The sequence below is a fragment of the Gracilinanus agilis genome, chromosome 2, assembly GCF_016433145.1.
Source record: "Gracilinanus agilis isolate LMUSP501 chromosome 2, AgileGrace, whole genome shotgun sequence".
Taxonomy (NCBI): domain Eukaryota; kingdom Metazoa; phylum Chordata; class Mammalia; order Didelphimorphia; family Didelphidae; genus Gracilinanus; species Gracilinanus agilis.
In genome coordinates, this window is record NC_058131.1 from 285,041,824 (window position 1) to 285,061,011 (window position 19,188).

The following is a 19,188-nucleotide window of genomic DNA, read 5'->3' on the forward strand; positions in this document are numbered from 1 at the left end:
GTTATACCAGTTTGAATCTCTCTGTTTACAGGTGGGCACAGTATCACCAATGTGCAGTGCCAGTCATCCTCATGGAAGTAGACACATCCTTTCAATTAGCTACTTACTCCCTTCCCCTTCCCTGCCATTTTCCCCCCTCTCCTCATTCTCTTTACCTGTTCCTTCTTTGCCTTTCACCTTTTCTCTTTTTCTCCTTTCTGCCTCTTTCTTCCTTCTTTTTCACCTCTGCTCCACTAGTTCTGTTCTTCCTCCTTTCCTTTTCATTAAAAAAAATTAAAACCCTTTCCTTTCCTCTTAGAATCAATGTTGTATATATTGGTTCCAAGGCAGAAGAACGGTAAGGGCTAGGCAATGGAAGTTAAGTGGTTTGCCCAGGGTCACACAGCTAGAAAGTGTTTGAAGCCTGATCTGAACCCAGGATCTCCCATTTCTAAGCCTGGCTCTCTGTCCACTGGGTCCCCTAGGTCCCCTGCTCTTTTCATCTTTTTTTCTATCTTCTTTTTTTTCTCTATATATTTTTTCTCCCACTTTTTGTTCTTTCCCATCTTTTTTCTTTCTACTTTTCCTTCTTCCTCAGTTACTTATCTCTCCTTCCTTTGACATTTCTTTTCTTCTTTTGCGGGGTACAGACTAAGAGAGAGAAAACATACTGCAGCAAGCTATTCTGTGTCACCCATGTTCTGTCAGCAAGAATGGCAGGTGAACTCTTTTCTCTCTCATTTTCAGTTTTGGAGGCCTCACTCAACTAACCATGGATTCTAGGATCTTTGGGGCTAGATTAGCCTGTCTTTTTGAAGCTGGTCTCTCCAGTTTATGGACCTAAAAACTTCTGGCCATCCTTGATGGTTTCACTCTTCTCAGGTGGACAACTACTCTGTTTGGGCCCAAGATAACCACAGACTCTTCTACAAGCTGGGCTGAAATGGAAAGAAAAGACCTTCAGCAACACCTCCTTTGCTCTCAGTAAGAGTTTTGGCAGGGAAATGATTCTAAGCACTGAGATTTTGTGAAACTTGGAGAGAAGCTAGAATTTCCCAGGGCCAAGGGGAAAAACAGGACATCGTTACACATTAATTTTATTTTTTAAAACCCTTACCTTCCATCTTGGAGTCAATACTGTGTATGGTTCCAAGGCAGAAGAGTGGTAAGGGTAGGCAATGGGGGTCAAGTGACTTGCCCAGGATCACACAGCCGGGAAGTGTCTGAGGCCAGATTTGAATCTAGGACCTCCTGTCTCTAGACCTGGCTCTCAATCCACTGAACTACCCAGCTGCCCCCTACTCATTAATTTTAGAGCAGCATTAGCCTTAACTCTGAGAGAGGAGGTCAAAAGGAAGAGTACAGGGTTTTAATTTTGTATATATTTTGTACTTATTTCAATGTATACATGGTGCTGAATGACTGTTGAATGAATGCCTATAGCATTTAGAGAGTCCCAGAATAGGTGTCTGTTTCTGGCAGATCTATTCTTTTTCCTCAGAGAAGTATCAGGAATCTATCCCAAAAGACCCACACTGGATGTTAGAGCTCCTTAGTTCTTGGTCCTGCATTGTCCCAGACTCTATTTGACCTTGGCCAAAGCACCTGGAAGCTGTGAGCCTTCGTTTTTCCCATCTGTTAAATAGGGAAGTAGGTACAATGCTGCCTTCAAAGTGAGAAAGCTGCATGATAACTTCCAAGAATAAGAACTATTTCTTGCAGAGAGAGAGACAGAGAGAGACAGAAATAAAAAGACAGAAAGACAGAGACAGACCGACAGACACAGAGACAGAGAGACAGAGAAACACGGAGATAGAAACAGAGACAGAGAGAGAGAGAGAGTTCTCAGCAACAGTCTCTCGCTGTTGGTGTGTCTCCAAGAACCTGAGTTCATCTCTCCTTCCCATTCCATCCCTGGATGGTGCTTGCCTTCTTTATTTGTCCAGGTATCTATCTGCCTCTTGGCTTACCCGCGGTTCTCTCCCCCCTCCTCCCCTCTCTTCCCGTCTCCCCCGGTCCTCCCTCCTTCCCTCCCTCCTTCTCTCCCTCCCTCCATCCCGAGGTGTCCTCCGCGACGCCGGCTGTCAGAGATTCCCCCTCCCAGCATGCCGCGCGCTGTCAGCCCTATATATCTCGATCGGAGCGGCTTGGCGGAGGACGGGCAGGGCAAGCGGGCTGTGGGCATTGGGACCGGCCTGCCCTCCGCCGCGGCCAGCAGCCAGCAGCCAGCAGCCAGCAGCCAGCAGCCAGCGCCCAGGTCAGTGCCTCGCAGTTCAGCCCCCTCCTTCCCTCCGGTGGGTGGAGGGCTCCGGGGCTCGAGCCACTGCCTCGCCTGTGGACCTCGGCGTGTTTGCGTGCGTGCCTTAGCTCCGGGTTGGTGGGTGCCTTTCTGCATGGTTGTGCAGCTCTGCGCGTCTGCGTTTTTTGTGTCTTTGTGCGTCCCCGTGTGCGCATAGCTCCGGGCTCGCGTTTGTGCCCGTCTGCCTCGCCGTGGAGCTCCTCGCGTCTGCTTGTTTGTGTCTGGGTGGTCTTATCTCTGCGTTTGGGCATTCCAGTTTCTGGGTGTCTGCACATCGCCGCTGTTGTGTGTCTGTGTTTGTATGCTCGGGTCTCGCCCCCTCCCCTTCCCCCCATGTTTGTGTATCCCGTGCATATTTGAGTCTTTATGTGGCTCACCTTGTGTTTACATTCCGGTCTCTGCCAACCCTCCCTCCCTGGCCTTTTCCATACAGTAGCTTCTTTGTATCACCAGCTGCCTGGCATAGTGTGTGTGTCTACGGCTCCCCACTGCACCAAGCATGTCCTTGGTGTGTCAGAGGCCCGTGGCAGTGTGTGTCAGACATCTCTCCCCAAGCAGGATTGGATCTCGGGGCAGATGCAGGCCTGGGATCCATACAGGCATATGAACTTCTGGGTGTGTGGTAGGGCTTCCCAAGATGAAGTGTGGCTTGGCCCCGCTGTATGAAGACCTATACATCATGGTGGATGCTTTGGGATATGTTTGGATCAGGTTGACTTGCTCTGATGCAATCCATTGTGGATGCATGTCCTCATATATTTGGGAGGGGAAGTTAGGTTGAGGGACATGTGTGCCCAAAGCGGGGAAGTAGAAACCTGGGGACCAACAGGTCCAAGGTTGGGAGACTTATTAGGTCGGTTCTCCCTGGAACCAGTCTGTGTAAGGATCAATGAGTTTCCTAGGTTCCCACCAGGGGAAGGGCTCTCAGGGGCTTGGACTGACTCTAGATCTTACAGAGTGGAGTTTCAGTGAATATCCTCATTGCCATGTAGCTCTGCGAGTTCAAAACACATATCTGTGCCCCCCTAGAGAGACCTGGAGGAGTGGGACAAGGAGTTCCTGGCCTCCTGTAGGAGCTAGGTCAGTCATAAGAATTCCCTGGAGATGGGGTGGGGAGTAGGAGTCTTGTCTCTGGAACTAGGCCTCTTGCTGTGCTTTCCTCCTAGTGAACCAACCCTAGGGAGGGAAAAGAGAAAATGGGCATTGTCAATGGGAAATCAGGCTTCAGACAAGTCACAAATGCTTTTTCCAAATTTCCTCATTTGTAAAATTCAGCATTCAGCAAGATGATCTTTAAAGTTCCCTCTGTTTATAACTTTCCATTATTCAGGTAATTGGGGAGACTAAGAATGGACACCTCACTCTTTCCCTAGCTCTCAGGGCTTGGCTTTGCTGGAGGGCTCCATTTTGGAAGCCCTGGTTTGGGAGGAGGTGGACCTTTCCTAGTAATTTAGCTCATAGCAAGATTGGACCCCCTCTTTGGTATGGGGCAAAGAGTGGTGAAGTTAGAATTACAGGTTCAGAATTTAAATCCTGGCACTTCCTCTTCTATAACCTTAGACTAACCTCTCTAGATTTCAATTTCTTTATCTGCAAACTGAGTGGATTGGGCTAGATGACCTTAAAAGGTTCTTTCCAGCTTGAAATCTATGTTCCCTTTTATTTGCCCCTTCATGAGGCCTTCCCAAGGGGAGCCCTCACTAGCCAAGTATACAGAGGGGCTCTGGGAGGCCCCTGGTCTTTAGTCCATTCTTAGAGCAGGCTGCTGCCCATATTAGGGCTTGGCTCTGGGAATGTAACCCAAGCCCCTCGAGAACATTTAACTCACATGCCCATCCCACCACACAGGTGCCCTATACTCTGAGCTATTTTGAGCTGAAGAAACTTAGGCTGCCAGAGGATTAGCTGTCTTAGGGTAGGAGAAAGTAGGTATGACATTCCCCAAAGAGGCTAAAATGTTGCTGGGAACTCCTTAGGACTTTTAGCCACCATGCTTAGATTTTGAGCTATAACTTGGTCTGAGAAGTCCATCACCCTTATTTTACAATTGAGGAAACTGAGGCCTGCAGAGTTGAAATAATGTTCCGGTATAAGGGTAGAGGAAGGAATCTTCCTCCTAGCCACCCAATTTCCTCCTGGCAATGAGAAAGATAAGGAGAGGTCTCATGCATGGACGGAAAACACTAGTTGCCCATCCTTCAGCACACTAGGCACATTAGTAAAATGCCATGGCTATAATAAGGAATATTTTTATCTGGGAAAAAGTTTTCCCAGATAAAGTCAATATTTTATGGAAATGGAGTAGTGGGAATGATGACGTAGAGGGTACATCGGTGCTTTAAGAGGAGATGCTTTGGTAGGGCGTAAAGGAGAAGTACTATAAGAAAAGGGATCTTGGGGTGTGAGAATGGCCTGAAGCAATAATACTAGGTGGCAGGGGACCACAGTTGCCTAGGAGAGGAAGCTAGCCTTTCTTTTTTAGATGCTGGTGTCCAGGGGCAAAGTTCTATCCATCTCATCTCAGTTATAGGTCTGTACTATTCCAGGAAGTTGGGGCTCAGGCTGCTATTGCCCTGAGTCTCATGTCCACCTCAGAGAAAGATAGTTTAGTCTTCATTTTCCCTACTGTCATCTATATTCCTCTGAGTAGAACCTGTGCATCAATGCCGAACTCCTACCTGATTGTCATGCCCCAACCTTAGGGAGTTAACCATTGGGCCACCCATATGGCAACACACATGGAGCCAGGGGAATGGAAGGACTGTTTGCTTTGAGAGAAATTGGTGGAGGTGGTGGAGGTCTCTCGGGCACACCTCTGACGCTCCTCGGTTCCTCAGAGGGTGTCCTTGAGGTAGAGCAGATGGGCACTCGGTACCAGGCCCAATTTGCCTGTCCCTTGAGGGGGTCTGTCTTTCCTTGCCTTCTGCCCATTGCTCAAGGGGAAGTTGGCACTGTCTCTGAGAGGCTTGAGAGTGGTAGTTAAGCATGTCATTGCCCCGGTCTTTGTAACAGCCTGTTGGAGAAGGAGGGGAAGGCCAGCTGGGGAGCCCCGAGGAATCGGAACCTAGAAGGTCAGAATCTATCATTCAAGGGCCATGAATTATTTTAGGTTGGGGTTAGGGAGGACTCCAGAAGAGGGATAATGTATTCCACTAGGGAAACCTGATTTTCAGTCTGGTTTTGACTGGAGGGTGAAATGGGCTGAGTCCGGGAAGAGAGAAGGACCTATCTTTCCAATGGTTTTTTTCCCCACCTTTTTCTTTTGTCTTACAGTCTGAAGAGTTCGGCCAGTAGACTTCAGCAGAATGGAAAGTAAGAGCCATTCCTTAAGTTTCTGACACCTCTGCTTGCTATGATCTTTCTAGGCCTCCATTTTTCTGTCTGTAAAATAAGAGATTGGGCCTGATTGCTTCTCAGGTCTTTTGCAGAGCTAATGTTCTGTGGTACTAAACTTTTTCCCCTATGGCTTCTCAACCACTCTATTGAATACTTCCTTGGAATGAAGCAGACAGTCCCTAGATATAGGAAAAGAGGAGGCAGTCTGATACAGTGGAAAGACATAGTGAACCGGACTTGGGAAATGTAGATTTTGTTTTTGACTCTGAATTAATTAGCTGTGTGACCTCAGGAAAATCACTTTCCCTCTCTGGGCCTTAGTTTTCCTAACTATATAATGAAGGGACTGACGTACGTGATCTCTTCAAGAGTACTTTTAGCTCTGCCACTATGATTCCCTGGGTGGTGACAGAAGCATCGGGGGAGGACATTCTCTGTGGGATGGTGTCAGAAGACACCTTGCGGGGAGGGATGGGATATCATGGAGACCAGAGAAGCTCATCAAACCTCTCTTCTCTGGGTTTTCCTTTCCCTCTGAGCTCTTTAGCTCATGGAGCTACCACCAGCTGCTGGGAAGGGGGAAGGGAGAGGGGAGAGGGAGATAGGGTGGCTTCTTTGCTATGTGTCCCAGAGGGGCAAAGTTAATTTTAGAAGCAATGATTAGGAGACTTCTCAGTGTCTCCTGGGAACTCAACTCCCCCAGAGCCCACCTCCTCTAGAGGGTATTTATAGACTCTGCTCCTTCTCTGGCAACAGCTGGGAGAAGAGACACAGAGACAAGAGAGACACCAAGAAAGAGACCTAGTGAAAGAGTTCAAAAGAGACAGAAAGTCACTCAGATATTTAGACCGAGAGGCTGAATGGTGCCTCCTCCCATCTCACTGGAGTGCATCCCTACCCACATTCCCCAGCAGGGCCACGTGCTCTGCTAAGGAGGAGTTGGACCGGCCTTCCCCCCTCATTCTAGGCTCTGGGCCTAGGAGCCTCTTAAAGGAGCCACAGCTTTTTCATTGCTGTTGTGTCTAGTCCATCTTGAACACTGTCTTTATTTAGAAAAGTATCCTCTATTCGCACCTGGACTCACAGGGAAAAATTCACCTTTCTCCCCCTCCACACACAGGTACTTGTCCATTAGCAAAGACAGCAAAGATCTCACTTTGAGCAAATCACTGAAATCTCTCTGGACCTTGAGGATCATAGAATTACAGTAGGTGCTAAGAGCTGGAAGACACTCTGGAGACCTCTTGGTCCAATCCCCTTATTTTACAGATGAAGAAACTGAGGCCTAAAAAGATTAAATATGCCTAAGGTCACACAGACAGTAAGTAGCAGCCCTGGGATCTGAAGTTGGATCTTTTGGCTAGTATTCCTTCCACTGTACTTTACTACCTCAGTTTCCCCGAATGTAGAATAGGAATCTTAGGGAGTATTGTGAAGATCTGTTTGGGATAATAGATATGAAAGCACCTTGACCCTCATGGTAGTGCTGATACAAATAAATATAAGAGATGAGAGCTCATGAGTTCTCACGATGTATCTGTAGACAATGAGTATCCAGAGAATGGGGAGAGCATCACAGAATCTCATAGACTCTCCAGAGTCCTAGAGATTAGTTTGTCTACAAGGAAAATCAGTTCTTCTCTCCTTGACTGAATTCAGTGACCCCTTCTGTGGTCCTCATGACCCTTCTGGCATCCCTGGGCAGGATGTGGAGTCCTTTCAGAAAGGCAGTGCAGTGATTCATCCTAAGTACCCAGCGAAGGATGGGACACTGAAAGACAAATGCAATTCTCCTGACCCCGTGCCCTGGCCCCCTACCCCCCAGAATTGGAATGCCAGAATCTTAAAAATGGGAAGGGACTTTAGGTGCTCAGCTTATTCCTTCCCCCCTCCCCCCGCAGGCTATTGGATACTATCCCATTGCATGTGGTCCTGCTAACGTGATTCACTAACAGTTGACCTGCTGGGTAGAAGTCCTTCTCACTAGGCCTGAAAAGGGCCTTCAGTTAGCACTAGATCCTCTCTTGCCTGAAGACTGTTGCTTTAATTCTTGTGTCCCTGCTCACTTCAACACAGAGACCACAGAGTCAGACTGGGCCTAGGGCCGAGGTCCGCACCACACCCCTCCTTTCCCCAGCAACTGTTTCTATGGGAACATGTATTGTGGCCTGCCAACATCTCCTTCCTCCTCACCCTTCCCACAAGCTGGGTAGTACTGAAGGGGCTCAGACAGGGAGGGGGCAGGCCCAAGCCCTGGCATTAGAACCCCAGTAGGGGGTGGGGGCCCAAGCCCCGGCATTAGGACCCTGGTAGGAGGCAGGGGTTAGGAGGAGAAAGGATGGACAAGAGAAAAGGGCCATGGAATGAAAGGAAGTGGTAAGAACGGAAACTAAGATCAGGACATGGGGGCTTGCCTCTCCCATGATGCTCTCAAGACTGATGGAGGCCTCTCGAAAGCTGATGCAGGCAAGAATGATGAGGATAAACATAACCTGGTTCTCTTTTTCTCTGTCGTTGGCCTAGCTACAAACCTTGCTATTGCTCCTGCTCTATCAAGCCCTTCGCTCTTCTTTAACTTATTTTCCTTTTTTCATCCACAGAAAAACTAAAGGGTACCAAGATCATCTTTGTGGTGGGTGAGTTGGAGAACTTTTGGGTCGGGAAGCTGGAGTCGTCTGTCCCCAGGCTAGGGTTGGGCTTACTCTGGTCTTCCCTCCCAATCCCACTGAGGCTTTGTGTCCACAAGATCTCTGGGAGCTTGGGGTGAATGAAGTGGGGAGATGACTAGTGTGATCTCATGATGGCACACTGTACTGGGAGTCCAGAGAACTGAGTTTAAATCCTGGTTTGGCAGCAGTACTACACCATTGACCTCCAGCAAATTTTTTGACCTCAAAGAGCCTTGGTTTACTCCTCTGTAAAAAGGGAGATTATAGTATTGCATTGTCCATCTCACAGAGTTGTTGCATTTTGAGATCTTTCTAATGCCATATAAATGTGAAGTCAGTCATCAGGTCAACTATATGCTAGGCACTATGCCAAGCCCTGGAGAAATGCAGAAAGGGGAAAACAAGGTCCTTGCCCTTAAGGATCTTACATTCTAATGGGTGAGAGACAACATGCAAACAACTTTGTACATATAAGATATGGACAGTGTAAATGGAAAAGTCTCAAAGGGAAGATACCGAGCAGTATCTAATATTTTGGGGTGGAGACCAGAAAAGACCTCTTGCAGAAGCTAGAATTTGGGCTGAATCTTGAAGCCAGGGAAACGAGGAGGCAGAAACCAGTGAGGACAGCCAGCAAAAAAGGCACAGAGTTGGAGTGTTATTATTCTAGGCTGGGCTCTGCCACTTTCTTTGTGACCCAGGGCAAGCCATTTCTTTTTCCTCTGAGCTCCAGTTTCTACAGTTGTAAAAGGAAGGGGTTGGACTATATAGTCTCTAAAATCTCTTCCACATTAACATTTGGGAGGGGCGTGTCTATGGTTCTTCTAGGGGGACCAGGCTCAGGGAAGGGGACCCAATGTGAGAAGATTGTTGAGAAATATGGATTTACACATCTATCCAGTGGAGATCTCCTGCGGGAAGAGGTCCGCTCTGGCTCTGAGAGGGGCAAGACCCTGTCAGAAATCATGGAGAAGGGAGAGCTGGTACCTTTGGTAAGCAACAGTTGTGGGGGTCGAGGGGAGGGAGGGGGGTTGGCATTGAAGGTCCACAGACTAGATATCAATAGCAGCCTGGGGACAGGGTTCATCTACAAGCTGGAAAGTGGGCAAACTTTCTTAGTGTTTAGCATGTGTCTGTGTTCTAGGCACTTTGTAGGAGTTAGGGGTTGGGTGGGAGTGGGAAGAGTAATCACGGATTGCACATTACTGCTTTCCCCAGGGTGGGTAAGATGCTGCCAGAGGAAGAAGGAAAGTTCTGTTTTTTTCTCTCCTTCCTCTGTTCTGCAGCGTGTGGAATAATCAGTTCATTTTTGTAAGCCTCAGTTGCCTTCTCTATAAATGGGAAAAATAAACTCTCTATCCTTGGCATGCATGGTTGCTGTGAGAGTCAAATGGCATGTAATATGAAATATACTTCACTGAATTTGTGGTTTATTATCCCTGGGGCCATTCCTCTCATCATTTCAGATCACAACCTAGCCACACCTTCTCACCTCAGATTCTTGTCCATCTTCACCCAAACATGCTGGAGGATTTTTTCTAGGTCGTTTCCCATTTTGTGGGTACCAATGCAGTACTCGGGCTGTGTCCATCTGTCATCCGTCTACATGACTTGCCCACTTTTCTTTTCTGTTCCTCCCTTTCCTCAGCAAAATCCCTTGTTACAATCTTCTTGTGCAAAAATCATCCTCGAAAGTATGTTTCAACCTATTCATACCCATCATGCATTTCTTCACTGATATTAGGATTAAAGTGAGCATTGATTCTTTAGTGATTGTGATAATCTAAGGATTCATAGTAAATGATCATCACCAGGAAAATATTTGTGTTTTTTTTCTTTTTTTTTTAAGTTGAAGAACTTGCTCCTTTTAATCTTGGCCCATCTACTCTGCCACAATGCTTCTCACGTTAGAGATGAATAATTAATTAAGGATTAAAACAACAAATAATAGTTTTAGTAATAAGATTAATCATTATTACTGTCTCAATATCCTTAAGTAGGAAAGGAAATACAGGGATAGAAGTGAAACTGGGAGAACAAAAACTGGGATTGCAAAGGAAAGAAAGGCAGAAAAATCAAATGATCCTCAAAATTCTTGCTCTACTATTTGCTTCTGAAAATTAATCTATCAGCTACTCTTTAGTAAGCCTACTTTTGTTTCTAGTCCTACTCTGGGAGAAGGAGGAGTTGTTTAAGATCTAGTTGGAAAGATACATGTAAAACCCAGTGGAATTGTGCATCAGCTAAGAGGGGGGGTTAGTGGGGTTAGGGGGAGAGGGAAAACATGAAATATGTAACTAGGGGAAAATATTCAAAATAAAAATTTTAAAAATAAAATAAAATAAAGGAAAAAAGATCTAGTTGGGAAGGAGGCAACAATCCAAACAACAGCATAAGACGGAATATAATTCACGTTTAAACCATGTAGTGAAGGCAGTAAGGACCTTTGCATTTCAGAGGTTGCAGAGTGAGGTATGGTTCAGAGCAACTTTCTGAGTGGTGGGGGGACCCAAGGTGGACTTCAGGAGAGTACATAGGATTTAGAGAAGTAGAAAAGAGAGAATAGGGTATGGAGCCAGCAGGTGTGAGAAAAGACCAAGGGTACCTTTAAGAGAGTCCAAGAAGGCTCAGAGGCAACTAGGTGATGCTGTGAATAGTGTTGGGCCTGGAGTCAGGAAGACTTGTCTTGATGAATTTAAATCTGGCCTCAGACACTTACTAGATATGTGACCCTGGACAAGTCACTTAACTTTGTTGGCCTAAGTTTCCTCATTTGTAAAATGAGCTGGAGAAGGAAATGGCAAACAACTCCAGTATCTCTGCCAAGAAAACCCTAAATGGGGTCATGAAGAGTCTGACATAACTGAACATCAAGAAGAAAAAGGCTTGTGTGCATTTTCTCCTTGTTATCCTTCTTCCACTTCCTCCCTGCTTTCCTCCAGGACACCGTTTTGGATATGCTCAAAGAAGCCATACTAGCAAAGGCTGAGACCTCCAAGGGCTTCTTGATAGATGGCTATCCTCGGGAAGTGGCACAGGGAGAAGCATTTGAAAAGAAGGTAAGGTGGGTTTGAGTGCTGTCTGGCCTCCTCCTGATGCTTGACATATAGGGCTTGGTGTGGAAGAGAAAGGCATGGCTAGGGAAGGTGACCAAGGGGCTAATGATGCCCTCACTCCACAGTTGGTAAGACTCCCCAGATTCTCTGCTCTCCCTTAGCAGGGCTAATCTGCAGGGAAAAGCCTGGCTACACCAGCCAGAAGGATGTTTCGGGTTAGTAATTGTATTTCCTATCACATCTTGGCTCATATTAACACTAGGTGATGCCCTGGAAGTGACCACCTGTTAGTGGGCCAATGTGCATGATGAGATAGACCTGGGGAACTTCAGAGAAGAATCCCTCTCCCTTTCCCAAATACAGGCAGTTAGGTGGCATGGTGAACTTGGAGCACTTGGCTTATCGTCCACAAGACCCAGATTTCAAATGTGGCCTCGCACTAACACTAGCTGGGAGACCTTGAGCAAAAAAATTACTTGACACCAGCTTGCCTCAGTTTCCTCCTTTGTAAAGTGGGGATAATAATAGCATCTGTTCCCCAGGGTTATCAGGAGGGTAAAATGAGATAGTAGTGCTTTGTAAACCTCAAAGCCCTTATATAAATGCTAGCAATAATACTTACTTTGCCTCTGGCTAAGCTTCAGCCTGGATGGAGGAGTCAAAACATTGCATGTTTAAAGTTCCTTCCACCTCTAACTGTGATGTCGTCTGTGTTTAATGAAATATGAAGAATATTCAAGTGTTGATTTACATGTGCCCTAATAGGGCAGTTTGGTGTAGGGAATTGAGAGCTGAGTTCAAAGACAAGAAAAACTGGCTCCTTTAATAATATATACTAGTTTTAGGGGTGGCTAGATAGTACAGTGGGTAGAATGTTGGATCTGGATAGGAGGGAGGACCTGAGTTCAAATATGAGCTCAGACTCTTCCTAGCAGTGTGATCCTGGGCAAGTCACTTAACCCTAATTGCCTAACTCCTTTTCTGCTTTAGAATTGATACTAATTATCAATTTCTAAGAAAGAAAATGGTTTTAAGGTGTGGGGGGGAGGCAATATATATGTATACACATATACATGTATACATATATAGTTTGCTACTTTCCCCATTGTGGTTTTGATATATTCCAGATCAACATAAGAAATTCATTTGGGGGGAGTTTTACAGAAGCCACAGACACCACATGAAGGCCAGCAGATGATACAGAAAAAGTTTAGAAAGTCAGAAATTCATATGGATAGTATTATATAGTATCAACATTTTATCTTTTAATTCCATAAGCATACACAAGTTATTTTTTAAAGTTAAAATAAGTAAAAAGTTAAAGTTTTTTTAAAAGAATGTGAAAGCCAGCAGACAACCCACATAGGCTAGAAATGCAGAGATATTTTACCATTGGCCTACATTTAGCCTATAACCAAATACTGAACCCAAATTTTACAAGAAGGTGCAATAAAATCCCATAAAAGAAAAAGAAATAATTCAGACTCCTTCTCTGATACAAAGGGAGGATTTTACTCAGATTTTGCAGATCTTGAGGGCACCGTGCCCCTAACAGTCCATGATGTGGAAGGGATACATGTGTGGGCACGCGCGTGTGTGTGTGTGTGTGTGTGTGTGTGTGTGTGTGTGTGTGTGTGTGTGTGTGTGTGTGTGTGTGTTACTGCTTTCCCTTCCTGGGCCCTTAACCTCTTAGAGATCCTCAGGCATTAAAATCTCTGAAAGCCAAATCATAGAGCAGTTGCTAATTAGCCTATCTGAAATTCCCTACAACACTGAAATCACACATTAGGTACCATAACCAAATCCCCCGGCAGATTGTAATAAGCTTCTCGAGGGCAGGGATTTGCTCATTTTTGTCTATGTGTCCCCACTGTGCCTAGCACAGTGCTTTTGCTTGCTGGATTAATTGAAGGAAAGCTGGACATTTTCCATCTCTGCTGTGAGTGGTTTTCCCTCCCCTAGACACAAGAGGGTACTATAGGCACTTGGATTTCCTCCTCGGAGAAAGCTGGAAGGGATCCTCGGTGAGCTCATCTCTCCGATGGAGCTGCACATGCCATACAGACAGCCTCATGGCTCCTCTGTAGGTTACCTCATTGAGGGTTCTCGCCTTGAGTTGCTGTTTGACCTTAGACAGAGGCCTCTGGTTCTCTGAACCCCAAATTTAATTTATAAAACGAAGGGGGTTTGGACTGGATGATCTCGATATACCCTTCTCACTAGAGCTCATGTGATCATAATATAACCACAGATGCCACATGTCACAAAATAAATGCTCTGGGCCTGAAGATGTGAAAGTCAGAGAGCTCTGAGAGATTTCTTTGATGTCACCCAACAAATTGGTACAATGAGGATTAGAACCCAGCACTGCTCTGTTCTTATTCCTTATCCACTTTCTTCTTCTTGTCTCCCTAGATTGGCAGCCCCACACTTCTGCTTTATATTGATGCTGGTTCAGAAACCATGGTGCAAAGGTTGCTGAAACGAGGGGAGACCAGTGGACGAGTAGATGATAATGAAGAGACCATTAAGAGTCGTCTGAAAACATACTACAGTGCCACAGAACCAGTCATCAAATTTTATGAGAATCGGGGTATTGTCCGAAGGGTAAGGGACTTGGGGAGGGGGCAGGGTGAGGTGGTATTGGTGGGGTGGGCTAGGAAGATGTCAGAGCCCTGGCTTATTTCTGTCTCAGTGGGTCTTGGAAGCTTCAAGGGTGGCTTTGGAGATGTTTGGCCCAGATCAAGAGCATAGAGGAGGGAAGAAGGCAAAGCAGGCCTTAGGAAGAGGAGGAGGGTGGAGAAGAGCTGGTTCCTTGGCCCTTGTGGGTATGGGATATTAGTTCCTTTAAGTAGGCCTATGGGGGGCGGGGGTGGCAGCTGGGTGGCTCAGAGGATTGAGAGCCAGGGCTAGAGATGGGACATCCTGGGTTCAAATGTGGCCTCAGACATTTCCTAGCTGTGTGACCCTGGGCAAGTCACTTAACCCCCATTGCCTAGCCCTTATTGCTTGTCTGTCTTGGAACCAATATCCAATATTGAATCTAAGATGGAAGGTGGTGAGGGTTTTTAAAATAAAAAAAATAAGTACATCTACAGGATGAGAGCTGGAAGGGCACCTTAGAGATCATCTGATCATTATAATTGAGGAAATGGAGACTCAAAGGTGCTGAGTAATTTAGCCAGGCTCACATCGTCACTAGTGATTGAAGTCTGGGCCTCTAGACCAGCCCTGAAAGCTCCTTTCCACAACTCCCCATAGCCTCTCTAGGTTTTGTTAGAGTGAGCTACACCACCCAAGCCTGTAATATCTCAGGTTAAAAAATCCTTTAGTCGCTTCCCCTGCCTCCGGCCCTGACTCCACTGTCTCCGGAGAAAGGTTCACCATCTTCCTTCCAAAAACTTTCCTCACATCGGAGGCGATGGCAAACCCAAATCGCTCTTGTTTGTGTCATGCCCCAAAGAGGAGCTAGGGGTGGGGTGGGGGGACAGGCCTGTCGGAGAGGATTCACCCACCCTGGGTTTCCAAGGTCAGCCTAATGACCCTTCTGTCTCCCCACAGATCAATGCTGAAGGCTCAGTGGAAAGTGTCTTTGAAGAAGTCTGTACCCATCTAGATGCCTTGATTTGATGGGGTTTGGTTGTCTCCCCTATTTCAAAGAAATCCATCTCCCCCATCTTCATAGGATCAGCTTCCCTGCCCAGGCCCTTTGCTGGCCCTTCCTAACTCCTCCTCCAGCTGGCTCTGAGCTCAGGGCTCAGACAAAGGAAGTGGCTTTATCCTGTTTTCATGGACAACTTCACTAAAGGAATCTCCAAGGACATTTGGTTTTGGTTCTTTGATTCAAAGTAAAGTTCACTGACAATGTGTACTACCATTCCCCGGCTCCAGCCTGGTCTTTCTTCTTTTCCTTTAACCAGGGGCAAGGGCTTGGTCGGCCTCCTCCTCCTCCTCCGCTGCCCCAAGCCTCCGCCTTACCACCAGGACTGCAGAGTGGTCAGTGGAGGGAGAGACATTGAGCTGCTTCGTCCCCTAGCCCAGCAGGGAAGACCCACCACCGCCTCCTCCCACCGGCCAGCGTCTCTCTCCCTCCATGAGTACCCAGCACTTCCCTTCTTTCACCACACCTTGGTGGAATGGAATGAGTTAGGAAGTCAGGAATGGGTCTTGTCTCTGCTATCATCTAGTCATATGGCCCTGGATAAATCATATGCCCCAGGTTTCCCCACTTGTGAAATGAGGAGGAACGATTGGGTGGCTTTTGAAGTTCCTGTGACCAGTGTTCATAGAACTTGGCGACAAATCAAAGGACCTTAGCAAGGAGACTGGAACAAGAGACCCTCAACTCATGGCCTAGCCTCCATCTGGCCTTTTTGAAATAGGGTTTGTTTGTTTTTTAAACCCTTACCTTCCACCTTAGAATCAATACTGTGTTTTTAAAGTCAAATGGATAAGAATCTGTTTAGCCTTTTTTTTTTTTAAACCCTTGGGTTCCAGGGCAGAAGAGAGAGGTAAGGACTAGGTAATAGGGGTTAAGTGACTTGTCCAGGGTCATGAAGCTAAGAGAGGCTCTCTATCCATTGCGCCTCCTAGCTTCTCCCTACTCATGTGAAGTGCCTTGATTGTTCAGGTTTCTGTTATATTAACAAAAAACTTCCCTGGGACTTGCCACTCCCTCGAGCTGTTGTGTTGTTTGTCTCCCCTCAATATTTCCACTTCCTCATCGTCTGTTCATTCTCAGACCCTCACACTATGGTTTCTAGCCCAGCCACTGGCTGATACAGAATGTGTGGCGATGTAGCAGAAAGAGCATTGAATGGAGAATCTGAAGGCCCGAATCTAAGTCCTGGCTCTAATGCTGCATGACCATAGACAAATCACTTCCTCAATTTCCACTTTTATAAAATCAGGGCACTGGACTAAGCTCTCTCTCCCAGCTTTAAATCCTGAGACTTTCTCCAATGACCTCTCTTTAAAACTGTGTTTTATTGATATCTTTTGATATTTTATCACCTACATCTCCCAATCTATCCCTCCTCTCTCCCTCGCCTCCCTAGAGAGCCATCCCTTATAACAAAGAATTTTTTTAAAGGAAACTAATAATACAATCAAAAAAATCTTGTGTTCCGTACATTCAAACGGGGATAGAGATACCCTAGTGATTTCTCATATCTCCTCTTTGGAAACAAGTTTGCTCATTTATGACTTTGCTACATATAGGGGAGCGAACTAGGTGGCAAAGAGGATAGAGCACCAGACCTGTAGACAGGAGGTCCTGGGTTCAAATCTGCCTCAGATACTCTAGTTGTATGATCCTGGGCAAGTCATTTATTCCTGTTTGCTTCAGTTTCCTCATCTACAGCAGGTGGGCTTGGACATGGATTTCTACTATCAAGGAGAGAATCCCATTCAAATGGGCTTTGAGACTGAAGTTACAGGAATAATTCCAGGAGTCAGGATGACCTGAGTTCACATCTGGCCTCAGACACTTATTAGCTGAGTGACTCTGGGCAAGTAACTTAATCCTGTTTGCCTCAGTTTCCTCACCTAGAAAATGAGCTGGAGAGAAAATGGCAAACCCACTCAGTATCTGTGCCAAGGAAACCTTAGATGGGGTCACAAAGAGTTGGTCAGGACTGAAATGTCTGGACAACAACATTCATTTTCAGTTGTTTTACTGATGTTAATCTCTTTAATCACGTCCTAGTCATTGTTTGGGACACATTGTTTTCCTGATTCTACCCACCTCACTTTGCTTTGGTTCATAGAAAACTTTGGAGCTATTCTGGAGTCATCCGAGTCAGTCAACAATGACTCTTTTTTTTTTTTTTTTTTTAAATCCTTCCTTTCCATCTTAGAATCAATGCTAAGTATCGGTTTCAAGGCAGAAGAATGGTAAGGGCTGGGTAATGGGGATTAAGTGACTTGTTCAGGGTCACCCTGCTAGGAAGAAGTGTCTGAGGCCATATTTGAACCCAGGACCTCCTGAGTTCAGGCCTGGCTCTCCATCCACAGAATTTACTTAACTGTCTCAGCAATGACTTAATGGCCTCATCCAACAGCCTTTTCTCATTCCTCATCCTCCTTAACGTCGGCAGCATTTAAATCTACCTTGTCATTCCACTCTCCTCACGATCCTGTCTCAGCTTCTGTGGCACTGCTCTCTTCTGCTTCTCTTGCCTCTGAAGATTTTTTCTGGCTGTCCTTCACTCTTTCCTAGGCCTCTTCATCCAGCTACACTTCAGTGTGGCAGCCTTTCTTCCATCTGGTTCTCTATTTTTTTCTTCCTTAGAGATTTCCACCCTTGTGGTTTTAACAATCACCTCTTTCCAGATGGACTTTTAGGTCTACCTATTAATAAAAGTTCTTCAGTGAGCTCCATGTCTAGCAACGTGCTCCATAGGCATCTTTACCTTGATGATTTTGAAGGTCTCCACCATCATCAGAGTTCCTGGTTCTATATTCTTATTTGGGGAGGCAGAAGAGAAGATGGGTGACTTTCCAAAGAACTACTTGTCTCCAACTCCAACTCCAACATAGCCTGAATTGATGTTATCATCATCCCCTCCAAATCTGTCTCTTCCCTTGTCCCAACTTCCTTGTTTTTCTAGAACCAGCATGCCATAGTGTCGATAATACTGATCTGAGTTCAAATATCAACTCAGCTCCACATTAGCCGTGTATCCTTGGGCAATAATCATAGCAAATATTAATATAATGATTACTATTTGTCAGGTACTGTGCTAAGTCTTTTATAATTATTATTTCATTTGATCCTTACAACATGTTACCTTGGCAAATAGGTATTATTAAAGATTCCCATTTTATAGTTGAAAAAACTAAGGCAAATGGCATAGGTGACTTGCCCCAAAATCACACAGCTAGTATCCAAATCTGAATTTGAACTCAGGTCTTCCTGACTCTAAGCCCTGTGCTCTTAAACATTGGCGCTATATATATATATATATATAAATATGCATACGTACACATATACATGCATGGTTAAAGCTTGACAAATGTCTGAAGAATTTGTTTGCGGAGAAGATCTACTCCCTACCCTAGAGGTCCAGAGGATCCAAGCTGGAGAAGATCGTCTAGTCTCATTCGTCTTCATTTTTAGACAAGGGAATTGAAGCCACTTGGCCAAGGTCACACACAGAGCCAGTGGCAGCATCAGTGATAGAATTCAGACTTCTAGGCTCCCAAAGTTCTTCCTACTCAAACACAAAACTCATATGGCCACCAAGGGCCATCTAGGCCGACTCTGTGTCCTAGCGTCTGCCCCTGGGGACGGTGCATCAGAAAGGAAATGTAATTGGCCCAAGCCAGGCCAACATGTGGATGCTGGCCCCAGGTGCCCTCATCACCCCCTTGACCGGAGACACTGGCACGTGTGCCTCAACCCTGAGGGCGCAAGAGGCCCCAGAGGAAGGGATTGTCTTCCAGATGAGGCGGGAGTGGGAGAGGAAGGAAGCCTGGATCAGTGAAGGGTCCGTGTCGCCTCCCTCCTCCCCTTGTAGCAAGGGGCCAGGGAGTAAACAGGAAAGACTGGCTGTTCCATGATGGGGATTGGGGGTGTTAGAAAGGGCCAGAGAGAAGGAGGGGGATGCTGAAGAAGAGCGAGCTGGAGTCCTTATTAGGGAGAGAGGATGGAAAACTTGGGCTCCACTGGAGGCTATAGCTGGAAAGAGTTTTAGAGAGCATCTTGTAACCCCACTCATTTTACAAATAAGGAAACGGAAGTCCAGGTAGAAGAAGGAACTTGCCCAGGCATGCAATGAATCGATGGCAGCAGCCGGCTCTCTTGGTTCCCCAGTCCAATGCCTTTTCTAAGCATTAACTTCTTTGT

General features: G+C 46.1%; 1 protein-coding gene across 2 annotated transcripts; it reads left to right on the forward strand.

Moving 5' to 3' along the window:
• The first annotated feature begins 2,104 nt into the window (after window positions 1–2,104).
• On the forward strand, window positions 2,105–15,216 carry AK1 (adenylate kinase 1). Of its 2 annotated transcripts, XM_044661356.1 has the most exons (7): window positions 2,105–2,236; window positions 5,552–5,590; window positions 8,215–8,250; window positions 9,112–9,275; window positions 11,226–11,342; window positions 13,755–13,946; window positions 14,901–15,216. In XM_044661356.1, exons 2-7 carry the CDS (start codon window positions 5,584–5,586, stop codon window positions 14,967–14,969), a joined length of 585 nt encoding a protein of 194 aa, XP_044517291.1. In that variant the 5' UTR covers window positions 2,105–2,236; window positions 5,552–5,583; the 3' UTR covers window positions 14,970–15,216. The 2 variants fall into 2 exon arrangements, with proteins under 2 accessions (XP_044517291.1, XP_044517290.1); XM_044661355.1 differs by lacking the exons at window positions 2,105–2,236; window positions 5,552–5,590 and adding an exon at window positions 8,002–8,080.
• The last annotated feature ends 3,972 nt before the right edge of the window (window positions 15,217–19,188 follow it).